This window comes from Nycticebus coucang, chromosome 14 (assembly GCF_027406575.1).
Source record: "Nycticebus coucang isolate mNycCou1 chromosome 14, mNycCou1.pri, whole genome shotgun sequence".
In the NCBI taxonomy this organism is placed as follows: domain Eukaryota; kingdom Metazoa; phylum Chordata; class Mammalia; order Primates; family Lorisidae; genus Nycticebus; species Nycticebus coucang.
Window position 1 is genome coordinate 65,927,077 of NC_069793.1, and position 25,501 is coordinate 65,952,577.

At 36.1% G+C, this 25,501-nt stretch overlaps 1 protein-coding gene across 2 annotated transcripts in view; it reads right to left on the reverse strand.

Moving 5' to 3' along the window:
- The window catches only part of FCHSD2 (FCH and double SH3 domains 2), a 312,393-nt gene that overhangs the window by 142,859 nt on the left and 144,033 nt on the right, over positions 1-25,501 (reverse strand). For both annotated transcript variants that reach the window (XM_053561344.1, XM_053561345.1), the window contains exons 5-6: positions 21,230-21,374; positions 2,652-2,785 (exon numbers count right to left, since the gene is read on the reverse strand). In XM_053561344.1, the coding sequence (XP_053417319.1) occupies positions 2,652-2,785; positions 21,230-21,374 (279 nt within the window). The remainder of the gene's footprint in view (positions 1-2,651; positions 2,786-21,229; positions 21,375-25,501) is intronic.

The following is a 25,501-nucleotide window of genomic DNA, read 5'->3' on the forward strand; positions in this document are numbered from 1 at the left end:
ACATCCCAACTAGTTGCCCACTGTTAAAAACAAAACAAAACTTTGGTTTAGGATATTCATGTTATTTCTACCTTGTCATATTCATATTTCATGGGTTTCTTGTATTTATTAATTAGATTCCTATTTATTTTAATCTAGAAAAGCAAAGACCACAAACTCAAATCTTTTTTTTTTTTTTTTAAAGACAGAGTCTCACTCTGGTGCCCTGACTGGAGTGTTATGGCATTATCGCTTATAGCAACCTCTAGTTGTTGGGCTCAAGCGATCCTCTTGCCTCAGTTTTTTCTATTTTTAGTAGAGACAGGGTCTCGCTCTAGCTCAGTCTGGTCCCAAACTCCTGAGCTTAAGCAATCCACTCACCTCGGCCTGCCAGAGTACTATACAAACTCAAATCTTAAAGCCTGTTTTGGGAAGAAAGACTGTGTTTAGGGTATTTCCAGTTTTTTTTTTCTATAATCATTACCCAAATAAGCTTTTGCTTTATTTGCTACTCTTTATACACTTCTTGTGTGGTATTATGGTAGGTATTCATGATAGAATAAGACAGTACTTTCTCCCAAAGATTACAATCTAGAAAAAATAACATAGGATTTTTACAAATTATACACTACACAAATACTGGACTATATTGTGTGCTACCCTTCAAATGTTAACATTCTCAGAGGTTTCTAAACTCAACTTTCATCTCATTCTGTATATGATTTTATAGGCAACTGACCCCCAAAGTGGGATCTTCAGGCTTAAATTCTCATCTCAGCTATTTGACTACCTAACAAACATGTTTATTTTAATCCAGTGTCTCCCAAGCTCTACAGTATATACATATTCAAAATGGAATTCACTATCTCCTTCAAATTGTATACTTTTTCCTTCTATCGTCTCTCCTAATGTGCACATCTTACCATCTATTAAATCATCTATCAAAGCCATAATATAAGTAGTCCAGTTTCATTTCCACTTCCTGATCTTCCTTCCCATTTCTACTTCAAAAAATCATATTTATTCTTCTAGATTCTATCCAAATGGCACTTCTATAAAGGCTTCCCTTATTGTTAAGCGAAATTAATCTGTATATTTTCTATGGTTTCATAACAGTATTTTCATATTACTATTATAAATTATTAGTGACTAGGTGAGTGACTTTAGGCATTTAATTTCTTCAAGTTTAGTGTTAATAAATAAATCGTAAAGTTACTTTTAAACACATTTTCTAATTTTAGTTTGAACCTCCTTGAGAGCACAAAATTTAGCTTATTCATCTCTGCACCCAATACAAATGAATGGAGAGAAAGAGGCAGTTCTTACTCTGTGTCGAATTACTTATCCAGAAAAGTTACATATTGAAATAATATGTCTAACCTGTTGTATAACCTCTGATTTTGGGCCATGTTAGAATTCTGATCAGCTCTGTGAATTGAACCATCAAATCCATACATTTTAGGAATAGCTTACCACTGTCCTCATTTTTACACTGTGAGCTCTAGCTAAATTAAGTATAGACACTGTATGAATCTGTCAATTCTCTGTTCTAGAATCTGGGGGAGTTTAAAAAACAAGTTCCTAAAAACCATGATGACGAGATATTCCCAATGGAAATCTCCTAACTTAAAAACTTGAGGTCTTATTGAGAAGACGGGGTCACTGACTCTATGAAAGTACAGAAAATACTTGTATGCTCAAAATTTTAAATAATAAAGATAATAAACAAAAACTGGGAAAATATTAAATATGTTTTCCTGTAACATTGAGTACTTGATGAGTATTCATTTACCATCTCTTAGTACTAAATAAACTTTCTAAGAGCCCTTGCATTTTCACAAGATGCTAATAAGGTTGCTTAAATTTCCTGTAAATAAAAATCATATTAGAAAGACAGTCCCCCTCCTTGCTGGTTTGTCTGCATAAGTGTTCAAAGCTTTTCTGATTTCATGACCAGGAGTTCAGACTCCTATATTCTAAATCAGCCAGCACATTAAACTAAAGTCTTAGCTCTTCTTCTCACAGATCTCTCCAGAGTACAGTTCTACGTCAAAGGTTTATTTTTTCTCATCAACTTTCTACCATTCTTCAAGTTATCGCTGCAAAAATCTCTTGTTACTTCCCTCTTATTCTCAAAATAAAGGACTTGAAATTTACACATATTAAAAAGGAAAGTCACACAATTGCTAAAGTATATTTACTAGAATTTCAGGTAAAAGACAAAAACAGTGCCTGGGGTGGGCTTTCTATGTGGAGGTCAGTGCTCTTGTTTACTTGATGCATCCACGACCCTCTGACGGCATCCTGAAGATCACAGAAATTTCCAACTACAATTGATTGAGAGCCTAGCATGAGAAAAATGAAGCTCTTAAGCTCTGATATTCAGACACCATAGCAACTTTAACTAGAATTTTGATAAACTTTCAAGTCTGTAATTATAATATTCATTTACTGTCTTTCCTTTTCAAAAAAACAAATGCATCAAATATTGCTATTTTGCTATGTTAATTTGAATAAAAATAAGCCAATATAAAAAAATGTGATGCAAAGTCAAATGAAATCAACACTACCTGAGAATAAGTCTGTGCCCTGTATTAACAGAAAACAAAGCATTAGCAAAAATAACATTCATTTGCATAATCATTTCTTCAAATGCTAAAACACATACTTACTTTGCTTCGATGTCAGCTTTCTCTCGTACTGCCTGTGCCATCTGCTCTGTCTCAAAGTACTTCTTTTTGCCTTTAGCTAAATCTTTCACTGTCTCTTGTAATTCAGTTTGGATCTTTGTCAACTGGTCCACACACTGTAAAACACAAAAGTACAATTATTACAATTTTAGCTTTTAGGCTTACAGAAAATGACACATTATGCCTTCAGGATGGAAACCAAGGAGAAGAATCAGTACTTTTAGTGTCCTTCAAATTACTAAATAAAATCCAGTAAACAGCTGGTACTCTCAAGTACTACATCCAATGTTGTCACGGTTTGCCTTACAACTGTGCTTTGAGAAATAATTTGAGAGCTGCTGCTGATGACTGATACTAAAGTAAAGCATAAAAAGATCTGCTATAAAAATGCTCTTATTGTTGGAGATATAATGGTAATAAAGGCAAAAGAATAATGCAATTTTATATTTCTTCATAACTTAATATAAGTTTCTCTACATGTTTGGGTAACTGATGGTACAAAGGGAACTGAAGAATTCACCCTTAGGCAAGAAGTGACATCTGAGAAGTCTGAATTGATAAGCCCAAGATGAAGGACAGAAACAGGAAACTTGGGAATCACAAACATTTATTATTTATTTATTGTTCATTATTTATTTAATAATGATCTTTAATCCTCTGATCACCATAATCCTATGTTAAGAAAAGCCTCGATGTGTATATCCAAAGAAAAGGAAATCACTACCTCATAAAGATAAATGTACTCTCATGTTCACTACAGCATTATTCATAATAGCAAGATAGGGAAACAAGCAAAGTGACTATTGATGAATAAATAGATAAAGAAACTGTGGCATACAGGGTGTCCATTAAGTTTGTGCGCAATTTAAAGTAGTTGTAACTTTGTAAGTACATGTGATTTGATTGCACTGAATTTCTTTTCATGGGAACATTTCTTTTCAAATGTTAGTAAAAACTAACATTTATTCAACCAAACCTCGATCTTTAGAAGACTTACAAGCTAGGATAACCAATGTGATTGCTAGTATTACTGAAAATCAGCTTGAAAATGTTTTCCAAGAACTACAGGATCATATTAGCATTTGTATTAGAAATAATGGTAGACATGTTGAAAATAAGAAGAACAATAAAAAATGTGTTTCTTAGGCCAGGCTTAGTGGCCCCAGCACTCTGGGAGGCCGAGGCAGGTGGACTGCCTGAGCTCACAGGTTCGAGACCAGCCTGAGCAAGAGTGAGACCCTGTCTCTGAAAATAGTCAGGCATTCTGGCAGGCACCTGCAGTCCCAGCTACTCGGGAGGCTCAGATGAGAGAATCGCTTGAGTCCAGGAGTTGGAAGTTGCAGTGCGTAATGACACCACGGCGCTCTGCCCAGGATGACAAAGTGAGACTGTCTCAAAAACAAAAAAAATGTGTTTTTTTTCTTTCTAATCCTTTGTACAGATTCTTTCTATCACATATACTTACAAAGGTACAACTTTTTTTTGTTAATTTTTAAAAGGAATTCTATTGATGGATGTTATGCAGACATTAACATTTCTCAAAAAAAAAAGAAAGAAATAGGAAAAATTAAATTCCTTTGCTCAGCAATCTTAATTATCTGGAATAATGAGAAAGTTACAACTATTTTAAATTGCACACAAACTTATGGACACCTTGTATATACACAATGGAATATTATATCAAAAAAGCAGATCCTTTTTTGGATTTCCACAACATGGATAAACCTGGAGGACATTAAACCAAGTGAAATAAGCCAGAAACAGAAAGAAAAATACAGCATGATCTTACAGACCTGTAGTATATTACAAAAAGAAAAGGGAAAAATGTTGAATACACCACAGTAGAAAATAAAGTGGTGGTTACTTGGAGTTGGGTGGGGGAGCAAATAAGGAGATAGTACAAAGTTGCAAATACATAGGATGAGTAAGTCTAGAGATTTAGTTGTGGACAACATGAGTATAATTACAAATATTAATATTGTATTATATTTTATTTTTTTAAAGCATCAATACTTATTTCTTTACTAAAATAGTTTCGAAATTATTTTCCAGATAAGGTACTATAATGAAAACAAAACTCCCCTACACCTCTTTTAATGGGTTACACATTGAATGACTGGGTGAGGCTTTGGGGGGGATATTTTTGTCAATTTTTTTTGTTTGCAATACTTTATTATTTAAATATTATAAAAATAATACAAACTGACTGTTTAAAAATGTACTAATAGCAGAAGACAAAAAGGTAAAAAGTGGAATTTCCCCTTCCCATCAATCACCAGTAAACATCTTGAGGTCAAGGCTTATATTTTCTTACATATCCTTAAGAAATAAGCATATATAAAACATGCTCATGCTTACATTCAGTTTTACAAAAATAAAATATGCTATACAGACTAATTTTTAACAATATAATTTTTTAAAATTTCAGATTAATAAATAAGGGTACAAATGATTAGGTTACATTTTTCATTTGTTAGGTAAAGTCCAAGTTGCAGTTGAGCCTTCTCCCAGGATGTATGCCATACACTGCTACATTGTGCCATTAGGCGAGAGCTTACTAAACCTCTCTCTCCTCCCTCGCCACCTTGAATTTATTGTGTTTTTCTCTTGTGAGCATGTAGTTGTTCATCTACTGGTTTCCTATTAGTATTGAGTACACTAGATGCCTGGTTTTTCATTCTTGTGATATCTTACTTAGGAGAATGTTCTCTAAGTCTTTCCAGATAAATACAAAAGACATAGAGTCTCCATTTTTTTTTTAAGGCTGAATAGTAACCCATGGTATACATATAACATAGTCATAGTTTATTTATCCATTTGTGAGTTGCTGGGCATTTGGGTTGTTTCCACATTGTTGGAATTTGTGAATTGAGCTGTGTTAAACATTCTAGTGCAAATGTCCTATGGTAAAAAAAAAATTTTTTTTTTTTTTACTTCTGAGTAGATACCAAGTAACAGGATTGTGGAAGCAAATGGAAGGTCTACTTTTAGTTATTTCAGGATTCTCCATACGTCTTTCTAAAAAGGCTATATTAGCTTGCAATTCCACCAACAGTGGAATTCTCTTCACAACCACATCAGCATCTGCAGCTTTGGGACTTTGTGATGTGGGTTATTCTCACTGGGATTAGGTGATATCTCGAGGTAGTTTTGATTTGCATTTCTCTGATGATTAGGTCTGATGAGTATTTTTTCATCTGTTTTTTGGCCATTCTTTTGTCTTCTGGGGACGAGGTTCTGTTCATGTCTCTTGCCCACTGATAAATGGGATTGTTTGCTCTTTTCTTGTTGATTAGTTTCAGTTCTCTGTAGATTCTGATTATTAGCTCTTAGTCAAATTCATAACATGCAAATATTGTCTCATATTCTGAAGGTTGTCTATTTAATTGTTGTGCCCTTAGCTGTACAGAAGCTTTTTAGCTTGATCAGGTCCCATTTATTTATTTTTGTTATTGCTGCGAATGTCAATGGGGTCTTCGTAAAATCTTTCCCCAGGCTGATATTATCAAGAGTTTTTCCCACACTGTCTTCTAGAGTTTCTATCATTTTGTGTCTTAGATTTAAATCTTTTATCCAGTGTGAATCAATTTTTGTGAGTGATGAAAGGTGCAGGTCCAGTTTCAGTCTTTTACATGTGGCTAATCAGTTTTCCCAGCACCATTTATTACATAGAAATGATTTTTCCCTAATGTAGGCTTTTGTTTAGTTTAACAAAGATCTGATGGTGATATTAGGCTGGTTCCATCTATAAATTTTTGATTCTGTTCCATAGATGTATGTCACTATTTCTGTGTCAATACCATGCTGTTTTGATCACTATGGACTTGTAGTATAACCCGGTAAAATATAAGTCTGGTAAAGTGATGCCTCCACATTTGTTTGTACTTCTAAGAATTGCATTGTCTATTTGGCTTTTTTCTGGCTCCAAATGAAATGAAGAACTATTTTCTCAAGTTCCAAAGTATGATGTTGGTGTTTTATTGGGGATTGCATTAAATCTGTAAATTGCTTTGGGTAGTAGACATTTTAACAAAGTTAATTCTTCCCAGACATGAACATGGTATGTTCTTCCATTTGTCAACATCTTCTGTTACTTGTTTTCTCAGGGTTTTGCAGTCTCTCTATAGAGCGCCTTAAAATTCTTTATTAGGTATATTCCCAGGTTATTTCATTTTCTTTGAAGCTACTGTGAAGGGTATTGTGTCTCTGATTTGATTCTCAGCTTGACTGTTATTGACATATATGAAGGCTACTGATTTTACATTCCAAGATGTTAATGTATTTCTCGTTCACTTTGAGGAGTCTTGTGGTTGAGTTCTTGGGGTTTTCTAAGGAATCATATCATCAGGAAAAAGTGAAAGTTCGACCTCTTTTGTCCCTATTTGGATACCCTTGATATCCTTTTTTTTTTTATTCTTTTGTTTTGTTTTTGTATAGTAGCCTTTTATTTTTAATACCTATTATGCCACGAATTCATGGTGAAAAGGTTCCCAGCAGCTCGGGGAGGTGCTTTTCTATTGAATATGACAAAGCTTGCTGTGCCTACTATGCCATGAATTCATAGGAAATAGGTTCCAGCACCTTATGTTCCTGTTCACTGGTTCTCTTGATTATCCTGTGTCCTATGCTGTACACCTATTATGCCATGAATTCATGAGGAATAGGTTCCAGCACTTTATGTTCCTGCTCAACTGGTTCTCTGCCATGAATTCGTAAGGAACAGGTTTCAAGAATTCAGGGTCCTTTCTGTTGGTTCTCACACAGTGAGCTTCTGTGGGTGGAGCAGGCTGGTGCTTCAGTTGAACCAGGTACCATTCTCTTTGGTTTCCTTCTTTTTCCGATCATTTTCCTTCATGTGTTTCAAGAAGCTATCTCAGCTCTTGGAGTGCTTAATATGCTCAATATGAACATTAATCCTTTTGGCAAGAATCTTGCCCTTGTTTATTTATAACAATGCCAACAGCATGCTGGGTAATACTTTCAACTCTTTCAGTTTTGCCATGGTAACATTTGTGTGGCATGCCTTTTTGAATAGTATCCATTCCCTTGATGTCTACAATACCACCTTTCTTGTAGATTCACATATATGTGGCCAAAGGAACAACTCCACATTTTCTAGAAGGCCTAGAGAACATTTATTGGTGCCTCTCCTCTTTCCCTTTGTGTTTGCCATTTTGGTGAATTACTGGAAGATAGCATCTCTGGCCAAAAGGGTGGTAATCCTTTTCTTGCCTAATTTCACTGGCTAGGACTTCCAGCACTATGTTGAATAGTAGTGGCAACAGTGGACAGTCCTTGTCTGGTTCTGTTTTCAGTGGAAATGCTTTCAATTTTATTACATTCAGAATGCTGTTGGCTGTGGGTTTGTTGTAGAAGGCTTTTATCTGTTCAAGAAATGCCCCATCTATGCCTATTTTCTTAAGTGTTCTTGTCAGAAAAGGATGCTGAATTTTGTCAAATCCTTTTTCTACATCTATTCAGAGGATCAATCATATGGTCTTTGGTTTAGCTTATGTTTATGTGGCAAATTACATTTGTAGATTTGCATATATAAACAAACCTTGCATCCCTGGTATAAAGCCCACCTGATTGTGATGTGTAATTTTTTAATGTGTAGCTGTTTTCTATTTGCTAGGATTTTATTGAGCATTTTTGCATCAATATTCATTAGTGAAACTGGTCTGTAGTTTTCATTTTGGGGGGAGTCCTTTACTGGTTTTGGTATCAGGGTGATATTTGCTTCATAGAAAGAATTGAGGAGTATCTCTTCCTTCAATGTTTCTTCATAGAAAGAATTGAGGAATATCTCTTCCTTCAATGTTTTTGCAATATAGGTACAAGCTCTTCTTTGAAGTCTGGTAGAATTCTGGCATAAAACTCTCTGGTCCAGGACATTTTTTGTGGGAAGCTTTTTTATTGTTGCTATTTTGGTGCTTAGTACTGGTCTATTCAAGAATTCTATTCCTTCCTAGTTAAGTCTAGGGAGGTTGTGTGATTCCAGGAATTTATCCATTTCCTCCACATTTTCAAATTTCTGGGCAGAGGTTTTTGTAGTAATCAGTGATGCTCTTTTGTAGCTCTGTGGTATCTGTTATTTCCCCCTTATCAGTGAGGCTCTTAGAGTTCTTATTTTTCTGGCTGGGCATGGTGGCTTACTGAGGCCAAGGTGGGTGGATTGCCTGAGCTCACGAGTTCAAGACCAACTGGAGCCAGAGTGAGACCCCTGTCTCTAAAAAAATAGCTGGGTGTTACGGTGGGCACATGTAGTCTCAGCTACTTGGGAGGCTGAGGCAAGAGAATCACTTAAGCCCAAGAGTTAGAGGTTGCTGTGATCTGTGATAGTATAGCACTCTACAGGGGGAAACAAAAGTGAGACTCTCAAAAAAAAGATCTTATTTATCTGTTTCTAGTTAGTATGGGCAAGGGTTTATTGGTTTTATTTACCTTTTCAAAGAGCCAACTTTTTGTTTTGTTACTATTCTGAGAGGTTTTTCTCAATTTCATTTAATTCTGATCTAATTTTGGTTATTTCTTTTCTTCTGCTAGGTTTGGGATTGGCTTGCTTCCTTTTCCAGTTCCTTGAGATGATTCATTGGATTATTGATGTGTGCTCTTTCTGGATTTTTTTTTTTTTTTTTTTTTTTTGAGGCAGAGTCTCACTTTGTTACCCTCAGTCAAGTACTATGGCATCATAGCTCATAGCAACTTCAAACTCTTGGGCACAAGTGATTTTCTTGCCTCAGCCTCCCAGGTAGCTGGGACTACAGGCATCTGCCACAATGCCCAGCTATTTTTAGAGTTGGGGTCTCCCTCTGGCTCAGGCTGGTCTCAAACTCCTGAACTCAAGCAATCCATCTGCCTCAGCCTCCCAGAATACTAGGATTACAGGTATGAGCCACAGTGTCCAGTCTCTTTCTGTTTTTTGGAAGTGGGCATCTCATGTGATAATTTTCTCTCTTAGGACTGCTTTTGCAGTATTCCAAAGGTTTTGACAGACGGTGGCTTCATTGTTGTTTTGCTTGAGGAACCTAATGATTTACTTCTTTATTTCCTCCCTGACTGAGATGTCATTCAGCACAAAGTTATTTAGTTTTGATGAATTTGTACGGGGATAAAGGTTTCTGTTTGAGTTGCATTCTATCTTTATTCCATTGTGGTCTAAAAAGACACAAGGTATAATTCCTATTCTTTTAAATTTGTCCATGTTTGCTTCATGCCCTAGGATATGATCAATTTTGGAGAATAATCTATGAGCTGAGGAGAAGAATATATATTCAGTAATACTGGAGTGGTATGATCAGTATATGTCTATTAATTCCAGTTGTTCTAAGGTCATGTTTAAGTCCATTGCTTCTTTAGTTTCTGTTTAGAGGATCTATCCAGTTCTGTCAGTAGGGTGTTGATGGCCTCAGCTATTAATGGTGTTGTAGGTTATTATACTGTTCAGACCCACTGGGGTTCATTTTATAAATCTGGTAGCAATTTAGTTGGGTACATATATATTTAGGATCAAAACATCTTCTTGTTGTATTGCTCTCTTAACTAATATATAGTATCCATCTTTTTCATCACTTTTGTTGCTTTAAATCTAATTATATCTACAAATAAGACCAAGACCCCCTGCTTTCTTCTGATTTCCATTTGCTTGAACTATTGTTTTCTAACCCTTCACCTTGAGTCTGGTTTTGCCCTTAGAGGTTAAATATGTCTCCTGAAAACAGCATATTGGCTTTCTTATCCTGTCAGTCAGTCTGTGCTTCTGCAGTGGGGAAAGCTGTTCACATTTTTCAGAGAATTGATAAATATGGTGAAGTTTGTTAATTTTCTTTTGTGGATGTTGCCTACTTTTTAATCACTTGATCCATTGTGGAAGCTAGGCTTTGACCTTTAGTTTCTGGGTGTCTTTATTTTGCTGATGGTCCAACTGATGATGGTCTTTGTGTAGTATGGTTTGAGTATTTCCTGCAAAGCTAGAGTGGCAAATTTCCTGAATGATTGCTTATCACTTAAAGATTTGATTTCTCCATCAAATAATGAAACAAATCTAGTTTAGGAGGACACAGAATCCTAGGCTGGAAGTCGTTTTGTTTGAGTATATTGGATGTGGGAGCCAATCTCTCCTGGCTTGTAAGTTTCAGTTGAGAAATCTGCTGTCATGCTGCTGGATTTGCCCCTGTAGGTCAGTTGGTGCTTACTCCTAGCTGCTTGTACTTTTTTCTCTTTCATCTTCACCTTGGTCAGGTTCATTACAATGTGTCTAGGTGATGCTCTGTTTGAACTGAGATAAAAGGCGGTTCAATACCTATAAAAGAAGTATGTCTGAATCTTTGGTGACTCTTGTAAATTTTCAGTTACAATATCCTCCAGGACAGCTTTCATGCCTTTAGGTCACTTTTCTCCTTCACGGATATGGATAATTCATATGTTTATATGCTTCATGAAGTCCCATAATTCTCTAAGAGATTGCTCTGCTTTTACTCTCTTCTTTTCTGCCTCTTTAAAAGACTGAGTTATCTCAAGAGCCTTGGCTTCAACTCTTGACATTCTTTCTTCTCCATAGTTTAATCTGTGATTGAAACTTTCCACTGCATTTTGAAACTCCCTGAATGACACCTTCAATTCTTTAATCTCCAATACATCCTTTCTAATTTCTTCATGTCTTTCTTTCTTGGGTCTACTTTTGGATTTCCTTTTGTATTTTTTTTTTTTCTTTTTTTTTTTTTATTGTTGGGGATTCATTGAGGGTACAATAAGCCAGGTTACACTGATTGCAATTGTTAGGTAAAGTCCCTCTTGCAATCATGTCTTGCCCCCATAAAGTGTGACACACACCAAGGCCCCACCCACCTCCTTCCTTCCCTCTTTCTGTTTCCCCCCCCATAACCATAATTGTCATTAATTGTCCTCATATCAAAATTGAGTACATAGGATTCATGCTTCTCCATTCTTGTGATGCTTTACTAAGAATAATATCTTCCACGTCCATCCAGGTTAATACGAAGGATGTAAAGTCTCCATTTTTTTTAATGGCTGAATAGTATTCCATGGTATACATATACCACAGCTTGTTAATCCATTCCTGGGTTGGTGGGCATTTAGGCTGTTTCCACATTTTGGCAACTGTAAATTGAGCTGCAATAAACAGTCTAGTACAAGTGTCCTTATGATAAAAGGATTTCTTTCCTTCTGGGTAGATGCCCAGTAATGGGATTGCAGGATCAAATGGGAGGTCTAGCTTGAGTGCTTTGAGGATTCTCCATACTTCCTTCCAGAAAGGTTGTACTAGTTTGCAGTCCCACCAGCAGTGTAAAAGTGTTCCCTTCTCTCCACATCCACGCCAGCATCTGCAGTTTTGAGATTTTGTGATGTGGGCCATTCTCACTGGGGTTAGATGATATCTCAGGGTTGTTTTGATTTGCATTTCTCTAATATATAGAGATGATGAACATTTTTTCATGTGTTTGTTAGCCATTCGTCTGTCGTCTTTAGAGAAAGTTCTATTCATGTCTCTTGCCCATTGATATAAGGGATTGTTGGCTTTTTTCATGTGGATTAATTTGAGTTCTCTATAGATCCTAGTTATCAAGCTTTTGTCTGATTGAAAATATGCAAATATCCTTTCCCATTGTGTAGGTTGTCTCTTTGCTTTGGTTATTGTCTCCTTAGCTGTACAGAAGCTTTTCAGTTTAATGAAGTCCCATTTGTTTATTTTTGTTGTTGTTGCAATTGCCATGGCAGTCTTCTTCATGAAGTCTTTCCCCAGGCCAATATCTTCCAGTGTTTTTCCTATGCTTTCTTGGAGGGTTTTTATTGTTTCATGCCTTAAGTTTAAGTCCTTTATCCATCTTGAATCAATTTTTGTGAGTGGGGAAAGGTGTGGGTCCAGTTTCAGTCTTTTACATGTAGACATCCAGTTCTCCCAACACCATTTATTGAATAGGGAATCTTTCCCCCAAGGTATGTTCTTGTTTGGTTTATCAAAGATTAGGTGGTTGTAAGATGTTAGTTTCATTTCTTGGTTTTCCATTCGATTCCAAGTGTCTATGTCTCTGTTTTTGTGCCAGTACCATGCTGTCTTGAGCACTATGGCTTTGTAGTACAGACTAAAATCTGGTATGCTGATGCCCCCAGCTTTATTTTTATTACAGAGAACTGCCTTAGCTATACGGGGTTTTTTCCAGTTCCATACAAAACGCAGAATCATTTTTTCCAAATCTTGAAAGTATGATGTTGGTATTTTGATAGGAATGGCATTGAATAGGTAGATTGCTTTGGGAAGTATGGACATTTTAACACTTTCTCTTCAGTTCCCTTCATTATTTTGCCATCCATCATTTCCATAATTTCTTTGTACTTGGATCATCTATGGTAGCTGCCTTGTGATCTCTTGGCAGGGATTTGATCTGTTCTTCTTCATGTTGCCAGATTTTTTTATTAGTTCCTCCTCATGTGTGGTTTCTTCTTGTTTACTTCCTTCCCTTACTTACTTATCTCACTGCCTCCTTCTCCTTAATCTTGTCTCTGTGCCTTGTTGTTGAAGCGACTGATGTCCATGTTGTCTAAGTTATATCCTTGTTGCCTAAGTTATATTTTGATAAATTACTTAAGCATCATGTTTTATCTGACTTTATATCAGTGTGACAGGTGGTGATGGCCAGAGTGGGGATATTGTTAATGGTTGATATGAGACTCTGAACAGTTGAAGCCAACTCCACCCCTTACTTTATGATACATTAGTTTCTAGAATTTATTCATCTTAAAATTGCAGATTTATACCCTTAGGTTAACATCTCCCCATTTCCCCTGCTCTCTGACCCCTACTCTCTAATATCTCTTTTGATATCTTCATTTTTTCTCTGAAGAATATATTTTGAGGAGAACAGTTTCTATATTCTAGAAGATAATGATGACTGCACCTAGCAAAATCAGTTAATAATTTTCTGTTTTTTTATTCTTTTCATTGTATAAATTTGGGATATACAACATGATATTTTGATATACATATACATGGTACACTGGCTTCTATAGTCAAACAAATTAACATATGCATCATCTCATATAATTACCTGTTGTCTATGTGGCAAGTGCACCTAAATCTACTGTGTTAGCAAATATCCCAAAGACAGGCAGGATTGTGCTTCCAAGGCTAACAGACATGCACCTGCCATTTTGCTAATGTCAAACCTCAGGTAACCAGACATTAGCAAAATGGCAGATTAAAGAGAGAGTAGGGATCTGAGGGTAGGGGAAGTGGGGAGATGTTAACCTAAGGGTATAAATTTGCAGTTTAAGATGAGTAAATTCTGGAACCTAATGTATCATAAAGTTAAAATTTGCTAAGAGTATAGATCTTAAGTATGCTCACCACACACAAAAAACTATGTGAGGTGATAGGTTAATTAGCTTGATTTTGCTATTCACTTCTCAGTGTATACATATATCAAAACATGTTGTATACCTGGAATATATGTAGGTCACTACAAAAGTGGTTTGTTTTGTTTTTTTACTACAAAAGTTTTGAGACAGACTGTGTTGTGGTCCATTATTTCACTTCTAAGAAACACAGTCAACAGCACCCTTTCTGATTCACCTGCGTAAGTTTCAACTTTCTTAGCTTATTGGTGTTGTTGGGAGGGCTTCATTTGTTTCTGTCTATGTGGATTTTGTTTCTTGATTTTTGTGTATCTTAAAACTTTCGTAATGACCCATGTATACATTTTTTTGTCAATTATCCCTCAATAAAGCTGAAAAAAACCCCAGAAAATTCTTGACGACATATGTACAGCTCTTTCTCAATAGTATAGTTGTCTGCGATGAGCAGACACAGATAGGAGTGTGCATTAACACACTTATGCCTCATGTTCCACTATTGGAACCATAGTGACATAGAGCTTTTTTATATTTTATTGTTCAAGGTCATTGCTGAGGTCTGATTTTTCACACATCTGGTTCCTGAAGGTACAAGTTATCATATGGTGCACATAATCACTACCACAGATACCTGCATGCTGGAAGCTTGGCAAAAATTTTCAGATAGTTTTTGAAGAATCATCCAAAGACAGATAAATACAAGGTTACTGCACTACATCTTATACTAAGTAATTTTTTTCTATTACTTCTCTACTCATTATGCTATTATGCTATAAAAAGAAAATACAGAAATTATTATTGTAGTATTAGTTATAGGTTTGATACTTTGTATGTTTCATTTTTGGAGCACTAGGCAAGGCTGCAACAACTAGGACTAATAATATCTTTTTCCCCTTTTTTAGTTGAAATCATTTTACAAGTTTCAAGATGCTTCAAACTCTAAATTTACATGAAATCACTAATCTGTTAGAGACAGATCATGGTCTAGAAGCAAGTGCCATAGTGATACAACCATCTGAACATGCTATGGCACCTGTTTCTGACGAGGACTCAGGAAACAAAGAAGGTGGAAACAATAAATAATCTGCCAGGTTCTTTGTTGTACACACCTGCATATCTTATTCAAAATGGCTATGATGCTGAGTCTGACTCAGATGATCCCTCATATGCACCTGAAAAGGACTCTCTTGACCATGAAATTCCATCTGTGTCTACTGCACAGCAACCTCCTCCATCAAAGAAAAAGGAAGTAGGGCAGCGCCTGTGGCTCAACGGGGTAGGGCGCTGGCCCCATATGCTGGAGGTGGTGGGTTCAAACCTAGCCCCAGCCAAAAAAACTGCAAAAAAAAAAAAAAAGAAAAAGAAAAAGGAAGTAACAGCGGGCATGATGGCTCACACCTGTAGTCCCAGCCACCTGAGGCAAGAGGACTGCCAGAGTCCAAGATTTTGAGGTTACTGTGAGCTATGATGCCACAGCACTCTACCAAAGGCAACAAAGTGAGACTCTGTCTCAAAAAGAAAGAAAGAAAAAGGAAGAAAGTGACAAAAATTGTTTGCAAACAGAAAAAAGCTGACCTAACTGCACAGCCTATAACAAGCAGAGTTATAGAACCACCAAATGATTTCTTCACCGAAATGAGAACTCCTACAGAAATTTTTGAACTTTTTCTTGATGACAAGGTCATTGGATTCATTGTCATATACTTCAGTTTACATGCTGCAAGCAAGGGTATAAACCTTGACTTGACTAACTTCCAAACTGGGAGTTATGGAATGAAAATGGAATGATAACAGTGTTATCACTGTTGCCTCATCTGGTACTGGTATTGATCCCTTGTGTCTTGTCAATCATTATTCCCAGAAACTAGGAAAGAAGATTCAAGTTCAGCTGCCAAACATGTATAACCATTTTATGGGAGGAGTAGACAAGAGTTGACGACAACACTGATAAGTGTCAGGCATTAACCCATGGAAAGAAATGGTATTCAAGCCTCCTTTGTTGTTTCAAATCGGTCTTACAAAATGCTCAGAAACTGCATAAAACATATGATGAGAAGCCAGTGGATTTTCTGGAGTTTCATTGATATGTGGTATGCCATTATCTGGAGACTCATAGTCATCCTCTAGAACTTGGCAGAAGCGTAACACTGACTCACACTATGAGGGTATGAATCATGTGATAGTCAAACAGGGAAAGCAAATATGGTATGTTGAATGTCATAATAACACCACTTTTCAATGTGAAAAAACGTGATGTTGCCTTACACATGAAGTGTCCTGTTAAGTATCACAGTGAAGACCAGGTGTCACCACCTCCTGAGATAAGAAACAATTTTATACATTATGTGCAATGTGAAAGGAGTGTACCTACTGTTCCATTTTTGGAATACCACGTACCTAAACAATTCATTGTTATAAAATCAATCTCCAGCATAAATGGGTTAATGCTTAAATTAGTTTACATTAAGGCTAAGGGATCATATAAAATCATAACAAATTTGGATGTTATAATTCAGAATCCTACTGAAAAAATTAAAATTATGGTCCTTGAGTATGATATATATTCTATATGATATATATATTCTATATATATATGAATATATGATATATATTCTTGAGTATATATATATTCTATTAAAACCAGACCAATACATCAAAATCCTATAAACTCTTAGGTTCTTTGACCAAGTAATCATGTCCTGAAAATTTAACCTAAGAAAATAATTAAAACAAAAAGTTAACTTTTACTGCAGACTTAGCGGTAATGTCCAAAAACATAGGTATAATAAAAGCAAAATAAATGGAAAATTTCTTTAGCAATAAAAAATAATAAATATAACAGTTATACAGAAACATGGATAATTAAGAATAGAAAGAATGGGGGAAGGGAATATCATAAACCATTATGTACTAATTACAATGATTATAAATACTAAGATGATAAAAGGAGTACAATTAAGTAGTCTACTATTATGTAAAAGTTACATGTGTTTTTTTGGAAACCTGCTTAAATATTCAGTTTCAATGGTTTTTTTTAAAGATAATATAGTATTTAAAATTAGGAAATAGTATATTCAAGTTCCTGTTCCAATGTTAAAGAGACTTACTATCTAAGTCTTAGCTTCATCATTGTAAAATAACAATACTTATATACCTATTACATTGTTACAAAAATCAAATGAGAATATAAGGAATACAGTTTTCAAACTCTAAATTGTTATAAAAATGTGAATCACTATTTCAAGGAAGATAACTGAACTTGGTATAAATAAGAAAGATATGGACAAACCCATGATATGGGCTAAAGCCCTTAGGTAGTTGTGGCTCTTGTTCTGATTTATAAGCAAATGACAGCAAATAGAAAAGGATTTGGAAAAGACCGTAATTCTCATTATAGTCTTTCATCATAATTCTTCTTATAATCTCAGGTCCTTCATAATTATAATGTGTCTGTGTTTATCCCCAAAATAAAAGAAAACCACCATAGTAGAGAAAATTTTGAAAAGAACATGAACTGCAAAATTTTACAGAGGAAGAATTTTAAGTAAAAATTGGTTCTGATCATGACAGAATAACTCAGATCAGACAACCTTTCTGTAGGCTGGAAACTGTAAAAGTTGGACAAAATACACTTAGAATTATGTTTATGGACTTGTGTATGTTAAACCAGCCTTGCTTCCCTGGGATGAAACCTACTTGATCATAATGTATGAATTTTTTGATGAGAAACTGTAGTCTATTGGCTAGGATTTTTGTTGAGGATCTTTGCGTTTATATTCATTAGTGAAATTGGTCTGAAGTTGTCCTTTTTAGTTAGGTCTTTTCCTGGTTTTTGTATCAGGGTAATGTTTACTTCATAGAATGTGTTGGGGGAAGATTCCTTCCTCCTCGATTTTTTTTTTTTTGGAATAACTTCTGCAGTTAGGTATAAGCTCTTCTTTGAAGGTCTGATAGAATTCTGGTGTGAAGCCATCCAGACTAGGGGCATTTTTTTTGTTGTACTTAGTGTTTAACAGTTACCTAGATAGAACATAAGCAGCATTATTATCAGCTATAATATAAAACAAGTAAATTCACAGATAGGAGGATTTGTCAAATTTCACCAAACATTGCCTAAGAATGTTGGTTAAATTCGTGTCTGAGAACCATTCCACCAATACAAGAGAAAAGTACCAGAGGTAGCTAATACTTTTAAAGTATTATAATATTGGCAGACGCCATCTTTTTTTTCCTGTCCCCTTTCATTAAACTTGGCCTGAACCTCAGAAAAAAAAAAAAAAAAAAAAGTATTATCATATTTTAAAAGGTACAAATTTCCAGTAATTCAAGTAGAGATTCGGTGAATGTACTTTTAAATGCAGTATTTCCTTCTGGCTAGGAAGTTAACTAGCAATAATTCTCTGTACCTTTTACCCAGTTTCTACAGTATCAGAAACACACACACATGCACGCATGCACACAAGCACATTTTCTTCCAACCCCAAACCATTGGTCAGCGGTCAGAAAATTCATTCACTATGTTAGCTTTAAAAGAGCTACATTTTGGCAAAGATAAAACAGGCATTCTTTGAAAATGAGTTCAAGCCAACGCATATTAGGTGAGTGTGCTAAATAAATTAAAATTTTACATATGCACATATATACTTTTTTTTTTTTTTTTTTGAGAGTCTCACTCTGTTGTCCCAGCTAGAATGCAATGGTGTCATCATAGCTCACTGAAAGTTCAAACTCCTAGGCTCAAGTGATCCTCCTGCCTCAGCCTCCAAAGTAGCTAGGTCTACAGGTGTGCACCACCACGCTCATCTAATTTTATCTATTTTTTATAGAGACAGGGGTCTCATTCATGCTTAGGCTGGTCTGGAACTCCTGACCTCAAGTAATCCTTCCACCTCAGCCTCCCAGAGTGCTAGACTATAGGACTGGGATATAGGCATGAGCCACTGGGCCCAGCCCACGTATACATTTAACATACTGATTTCATGAAATCATCTTTGGCAAATATGGAAGATCAGTTTTTTAAAATATTTATTTGTAAAACAGTTCTGAAAATCAAAATGACAATTAGAATCAAAATGTTGGATGGTTTCTAAAATATTATTTTTAAATACTTTAATATTTTCTAAAATATTAATACATCCACAAGAAAACTTTAATAACTAATTAGGTATCATGAAAATCTCCATTTTTGTAACTCTATTTCCAAAAGGATACAATTCAATCATTTATTTTAATCAGCAAACTTTTAAAAAAATAAAATTAAGGACAATTAAGGACACAGTGGGGGTGGGGGAAGGGAGAGCAGAGAGAGAAAGAAGGAAGGAGGCGTGGGGAAAGGAAGAGCAGAGAGAGGGAAGGAGGGAGGGGAGTGGGACCTTGGTGTGTGCCACACCTTTTGAGGCCAAGACATGATTGTAAGAGAAACTTTACCTAACAAATGCAATCAGCGTAACCTGGTTTCTTGTACCCTCAATGAATCCCCAACAAAAAAAAAAAAAAAAGAGAAAAAGAAAAGAAAAAAATCACATTAAACAATGACATTTTCCTATGAATTTTAAATTTCTGTATAATCAAAGAAATATGTCTACTTGAAACATGTGTAACCTATATAATTAAACTTTAAGCTCCATTGGGTTTTTAAAAATAAGTTTACTATATTGGTCAAAATATGTCAACTTCCTTTAAATATTATGTAGAACGGCTCAAGTTGAAACTAAAATATTAATGTAATTCTTGTTTTTCAAGAATTAATGGCATTAGTAACATTGTAATTATTTTAATATATAACAAACTATTTGCACCAAAATGTTTATGGTAGCTCAATTCATAATTGCCAAGGTGTGGAAGCAACCCAAATGCCCAGCAACCCACGAATGGATTAACAAACTGTGGTATACATATACTATGGAGTACTATTCAGCAATAAGAAAAGATGGAGACTTTACTCTTCTGTGTTTACCTGGATAGAGCTGAAACACATTCTTCCTAGTAAAGATCTCAAGACTGGGAAAAAAATATCCAATGTACTCAATATCAATATGTAACCAATAAACAATTTCACGTCCACACAAAACATAAAACACAAATACAGTCTAGCAAGAGGGGAGAGAGAGAGGACAGAGAGCAGAGGGGGGAGGAGAGAAGGCTATGGGGATCTCACCTAATGTGCACAATGTGAGGGAGTTTACCCCCCTCCATCTCCCACCCCCACAAAGGCTCAAATACAGCTTGGACTTTACCTTCAAATTGAAAACAATGTAACCTAAACATTTGTACCCTCTTATTAATTTGAAATAAAAAAATACATATACATACACCAAACTATACCAATATTTTTAAACTTAAAAGGTCTGTTCACTTGCATTAAGCTGAAAAGTGATATTTCTTTTTTTTTTCTTTTTCTTTTGAGACAAAGTTTCACTCTGCTGCCCGGGCTAGCAGGATAGAGTGCCATGGTATCAGCACCCTCAAAATCCTCGGTTCAAGCGATCCTCCTCCCTCGTTCCTGTAGATAAGTACTACAGGCTCCTATCACAATGCCAGGCTAATTTTTCTATTTTTAGCAGAGATGGAGTCTCCATCTTGCTCAGGCTGATCCTGAACTCCTAAGCTCAAGGGATCTTCCTACCTCAGTCTCCCAAAGTGCTAGGATTGTAGGCGTGAGCCACTGCACCTGGCAGAAAAGTGATATTTCTAAGAAGTGTTTACTGAGCTTTCTAAACATTCATAGAGGAGGTAGGTGGAGGGAGGGGGACTAATGGGTTATACCTGCGGTGCATCTTACAAGGGTATATGTGAATCTTAGTAAATGTGGAATGTAAAGGTCTTAGCAAAGTAACTAAGAAAATGCCAGGAAAGCTATGTTAACTAGTGTGATGAAAATGTGTCAAACGGTCTCTGAACCAAGTACATGGTGCCCCATGATCATACTAATGTACACAGCTATGATTTAATAAAAAAAAAAAAGTTACAATCACTTTCATCAGTTTGTAAAATAGAGTAGTTAATGGAAACATGTTAAGATCAGAAAACCATAGTAAAATGTCAACCAAAAACATTTGTGATGTTTTAAATACACTTTAGCTTAAACTTCCACGTTAACAAATATTAATACATATATAAAATACAGATATTAAATAAATATATACAGATATTAAATACATATATTAAAAAAACAGAAATAGAAATAATACCCTTTTTAGTTGCTGTTCTTTTAAGCTTCTCACTGTCCTTGCAGGCTCAGAAATGAAGTTTTTATAGTTTTCACATATATTGATCCGAGACTGGGCTACCTGCATTGTTCCCTCGAGAAAGGATTTCCAAACAGGATACATGCTCCTAAATTCAAAGGACAGAAAAGTATTAGGCAAGGACAAGGAACTGTTGGCTGACCTTTTACTCATGGGCCAACACTGACAGAATAACTATCTTCTTTATAACTATAAATGTATTAAGAATGTCTTATAGGAAATATCAGCACCTGTAAGAAGCAGCATGGCATACACTTTATTCCTCTATAGCTCACCCATAGGGAGTTTGATTCATAGCCATTCCTGATAACGAAGCAAAGGGATATACTCATAAGAATTATAAACAAAGCTAACGCTATAAAAATTAGTGAGTACTTCAGACTCTTCAAGCCTTCTATGGTCACAGGAGCATCATTCATTATGAATATCAGGTTTTATTACTTCATTAAGATATTTCCTAATTTTACAAATAAGTTAATGAGGCTCAGAAAGATACAATCACTCTAGGTCATACAAGAATGTGGCAGTGCTGGCTCAGCACCCGTAGCTCAGAGGTTAGGGCGCTGGCCACATACACTGGGGCTGGCAGGTTCGAACCCAACCCAGGCCAGCTAAACAACAATGACAACTGCAACAGAAAAGTAGCCGGGTGTTGTAGCAGGCGCCTGTAGTCCCAGCTACTTGGGAGACTGAGGCAAGAGAATCACGTAAGACCAAGTGTTTGAGGCTGCTGTGAGCTGTGATGCCATGGCACTCTACTGAGGGCACATAAACTGAGGGCGACATAGTGAGACTTTGTCTCAAAAAAAAAAAAAAAAAAAGAGAGAATGTGGTAGTACTGAGATAGAAGAGAAAGGCTGGTACCTCTAAAGTATTTTCTCTTTCAAATACATTATTTTTATGCAAACTGAAGTGGCTAGAAAAACATATCATGAACAATTGCTTCTGTGCTTGAGAAATATATTTTGTCTGATTAAAAAAAATCTACCTTGGGGTGGTACCTGTGGCTCAAAGGGGTAGGCGCTGGCCCCATATGCTGGAGGTGGCGGGTTCAAACCTATCCCTGGCCAAAAACTGCAAAAAAAAAAAAAAAAAAAATCTACTTCTAGATTGTTGCTCTGCCTCTGTCTCTCTCTCTCTCTCATAACAATCCTTAGCCACCATCACACTGTGCCTTGGAGTCATTACAAGCAAATCCAAGCCCCTTTGCTCGATAAATGTGCTCACCAATCTCTTGGTAAAGAGATATAATAATCAAAAAATTATTCATCCTTTGCTTTTTCTAGCCAATTTCCTTTTCAAGCTTCTCTCTTACTTTGCTAAGTGCCTTAAACAATTCTAGCATGCCCTTATACCAGTTATAAATGCATTTTATAACTTATGCCATGTAACAGTGGCAGGTACTTTGTTTTTTAAAAAATCAGTACTTACAGAAAGTTTTGATGGATTATAATATTCATCTCCTGAGATTTCTCTTCTGTTCATATGAATTTTCTACTACAGCAATGTATGGGACCATATGCTACATAAAATTCCAGCTGTGGGTCAATAGTTGAGAATATAAATACAAGAAAAACAAAAATTGCCTGGATTCTTATCCTAGTTATAAGTAAAAAAAAGCCTTGATAAACCATAGTTTTCAACCAAGGAGTTGAATTATTTTGTTCATGTTATAAACACCAAATGAATCTATTTGTTTGAATAGAAAATATTCACTTATTTAGGCAGAGGTGGGCTGACATGGTGGTTCATGTTTGTAATCCTAGCACTTTGGAAAGCCAAGGTGGAAGGATGACCTGAGATGTGGAGTTCAAGAGCAGCCTGGGCAACATAGTGAGATGTCATCTCTAAAAAAAGGAGAAAACCTACTCGGGTATAGTGGCGTATGCCTATAGTTTGGGCAACTCAGAAGGCTGAGGCTCAGGCAACAGAGCAAGACCCTGTCACTAACCAACAAGGCAGAGGTTTATCACCATACCTTTGGAAAGATTCAGCATAAACTATCAGCATAAAAGCACCAACAAACTTAAGAACAGAAAAGTTAATGCCCTCCACAGACACATTGCATGACAACAGATGGAACTTACCATGTCAACTCACCACAGGCCTTCCTAAGCAGTCCTAATAAATTCTCGCAGATACACCAAGAGAAAAGTTCAGTACTATGCTTTGTAACTATTAATATATACCTAATGAAATCATAATAAAAATGAAAAAGAACCATTATGAATTGTGATGGAGGGAGAAGCCCTCCATGTACAATCTTCCCTTAGTGTAGTACCCTCTTCCCTTTACCCCTTTAACTGCTGCTTACCCTTCAAATCACATCTTTAAGTGTAACTTCCTTTTGAAAGTCTTTCACGATCACCAACAAGCCAACCCCCAGATTCAGTCTAATTGCTCTTTGTATTTGTTCATGGCTCCAGCACTTTTCCTTCGATTGTAAATATTTTTACTAATGTCTATCCCTCTAACTATAGTAAAAACTCCATGGAGTATATGTCTTGCAGGGGTATATGTCTTGCTATAGTATTCCTAGGGCCCAGAAAACACAGAATGGTTACAGCAATATGTCTTGAATGAACAAATAAATGAATAGATGAATGTATAAATTATGAAGACTGTACAATAAAATAAATCTCTTCAATAAAGGGTTAAAAAAAAGACCTTTAGAGATTAGCTCATTTATAGGAGGCAAAAATACCCTAAACAATGAGGTAGCAGATAAAGTACAGAATTCACCTACCAGTCAGAAGACCAAGGTTCAAGTCCTAGTTTAACCAATATGATCATTTATAGCACACCTCACTATACTTTCATTTCCTTAACCAGAAAATGGGGAAATAACAAAAATATCTGCACCCTATAAACACACAGGGCTATTTTAACAATTAAATGCAAAAGATGTAAAAACTCTTGGTATGCAGATTCTTTTAAAAGAAAAAATAGTAATAGGAGCAGAATTGTAATGAAAATAAAAATTATTTTTTGTTAGCATAATAGTGATCATCCTAAAGATAGTGATGTTTTTCATTCTGATTGAGAAAAAAAATATCAGAAGAACGCAGTGGCTCATGCTAATAATCTTAGCACTCTGGGAGGCCAAGGCAGGAGGATCCCTTGAGCTCAGGAGTTCAAGACCAGCCTAAGCAAGAGAGAGATCCCTCTCCCCCATCTCTGCTAAAAACAGAAAAAAATTAGCCTGGTGTTGTGATGGGAGCCTGTAGTTCCAGCTACTTGGGAGGCTGAAGCAGGAGGATCACTCCAACAACCCAGGAGTTTGAGGTTGCTATGAGCTAGTCTGATGCCATGGCACTCTAGCCTGGGTAACATAATGAGATGAGACTTTGTCTCAATAAAAAACAAAACAAAGCAAAACAACAACAGCAACAAAAAGAAAAACCCGTGGGTCATAGAGTGATTTTTTTTTTTTTTTTTGGAGACAGAGTCTCACTATGTCACCCTTGGGAGAGTGCCATGATGTCACAGCTCACAGCAACCTCAAACTCTTGGGCTTAAGCGATTCTCTTGCCTCAGCCTCCCAAGTAGCTGGGGCTACAGGTGCCTGCCATAGAGTGATTTTTAAAAAAGTTTTATTCATCATATTTCTCACATGAAGCAATTCAGAAGGATAAGGAACAGTATTAAGTATGTATGATATTTGGCTATTCTGCTTAGGTCAGGAAATGAAGGTAAAAATCATAAAGAAATAAAGGAGATTTTTTTTTTTTTTTTTTTTTTTTTTTTTTGTAGAGACAGAGTCTCACTTTATGGCCCTCGGTAGAGTGCCGTGGCCTCACACAGCTCACAGCAACCTCCAACTCCTGGGCTTAGGCGATTCTCTTGCCTCAGCCTCCCGAGTAGCTGGGACTACAGGTGCCCGCCACAACGCCCGGCTATTTTTTTGGTTGCAGTTTGGCCGGGGCCGGGTTTGAACCCGCCACCCTCGGTATATGGGGCTGGCGCCTTACTGACTGAGCCACAGGCGCCGCCCAAAGGAGATTCTTTTAAGAGCCTATCACATGGTAGGTCCTATGTTACATATTTTACATCCATCCCATCATTCAATCCTCACCATAACTTTGTAGGATAGATATTATTCCAATTTTACAAAGGAGAAAAGTGAGGCTCAGATAGGTTATGAAATTTTCCTAAGGTTATTCACTACAAAATAGCACCTCCATGCTCATAACCTAGAATTTGTCATTACTATTA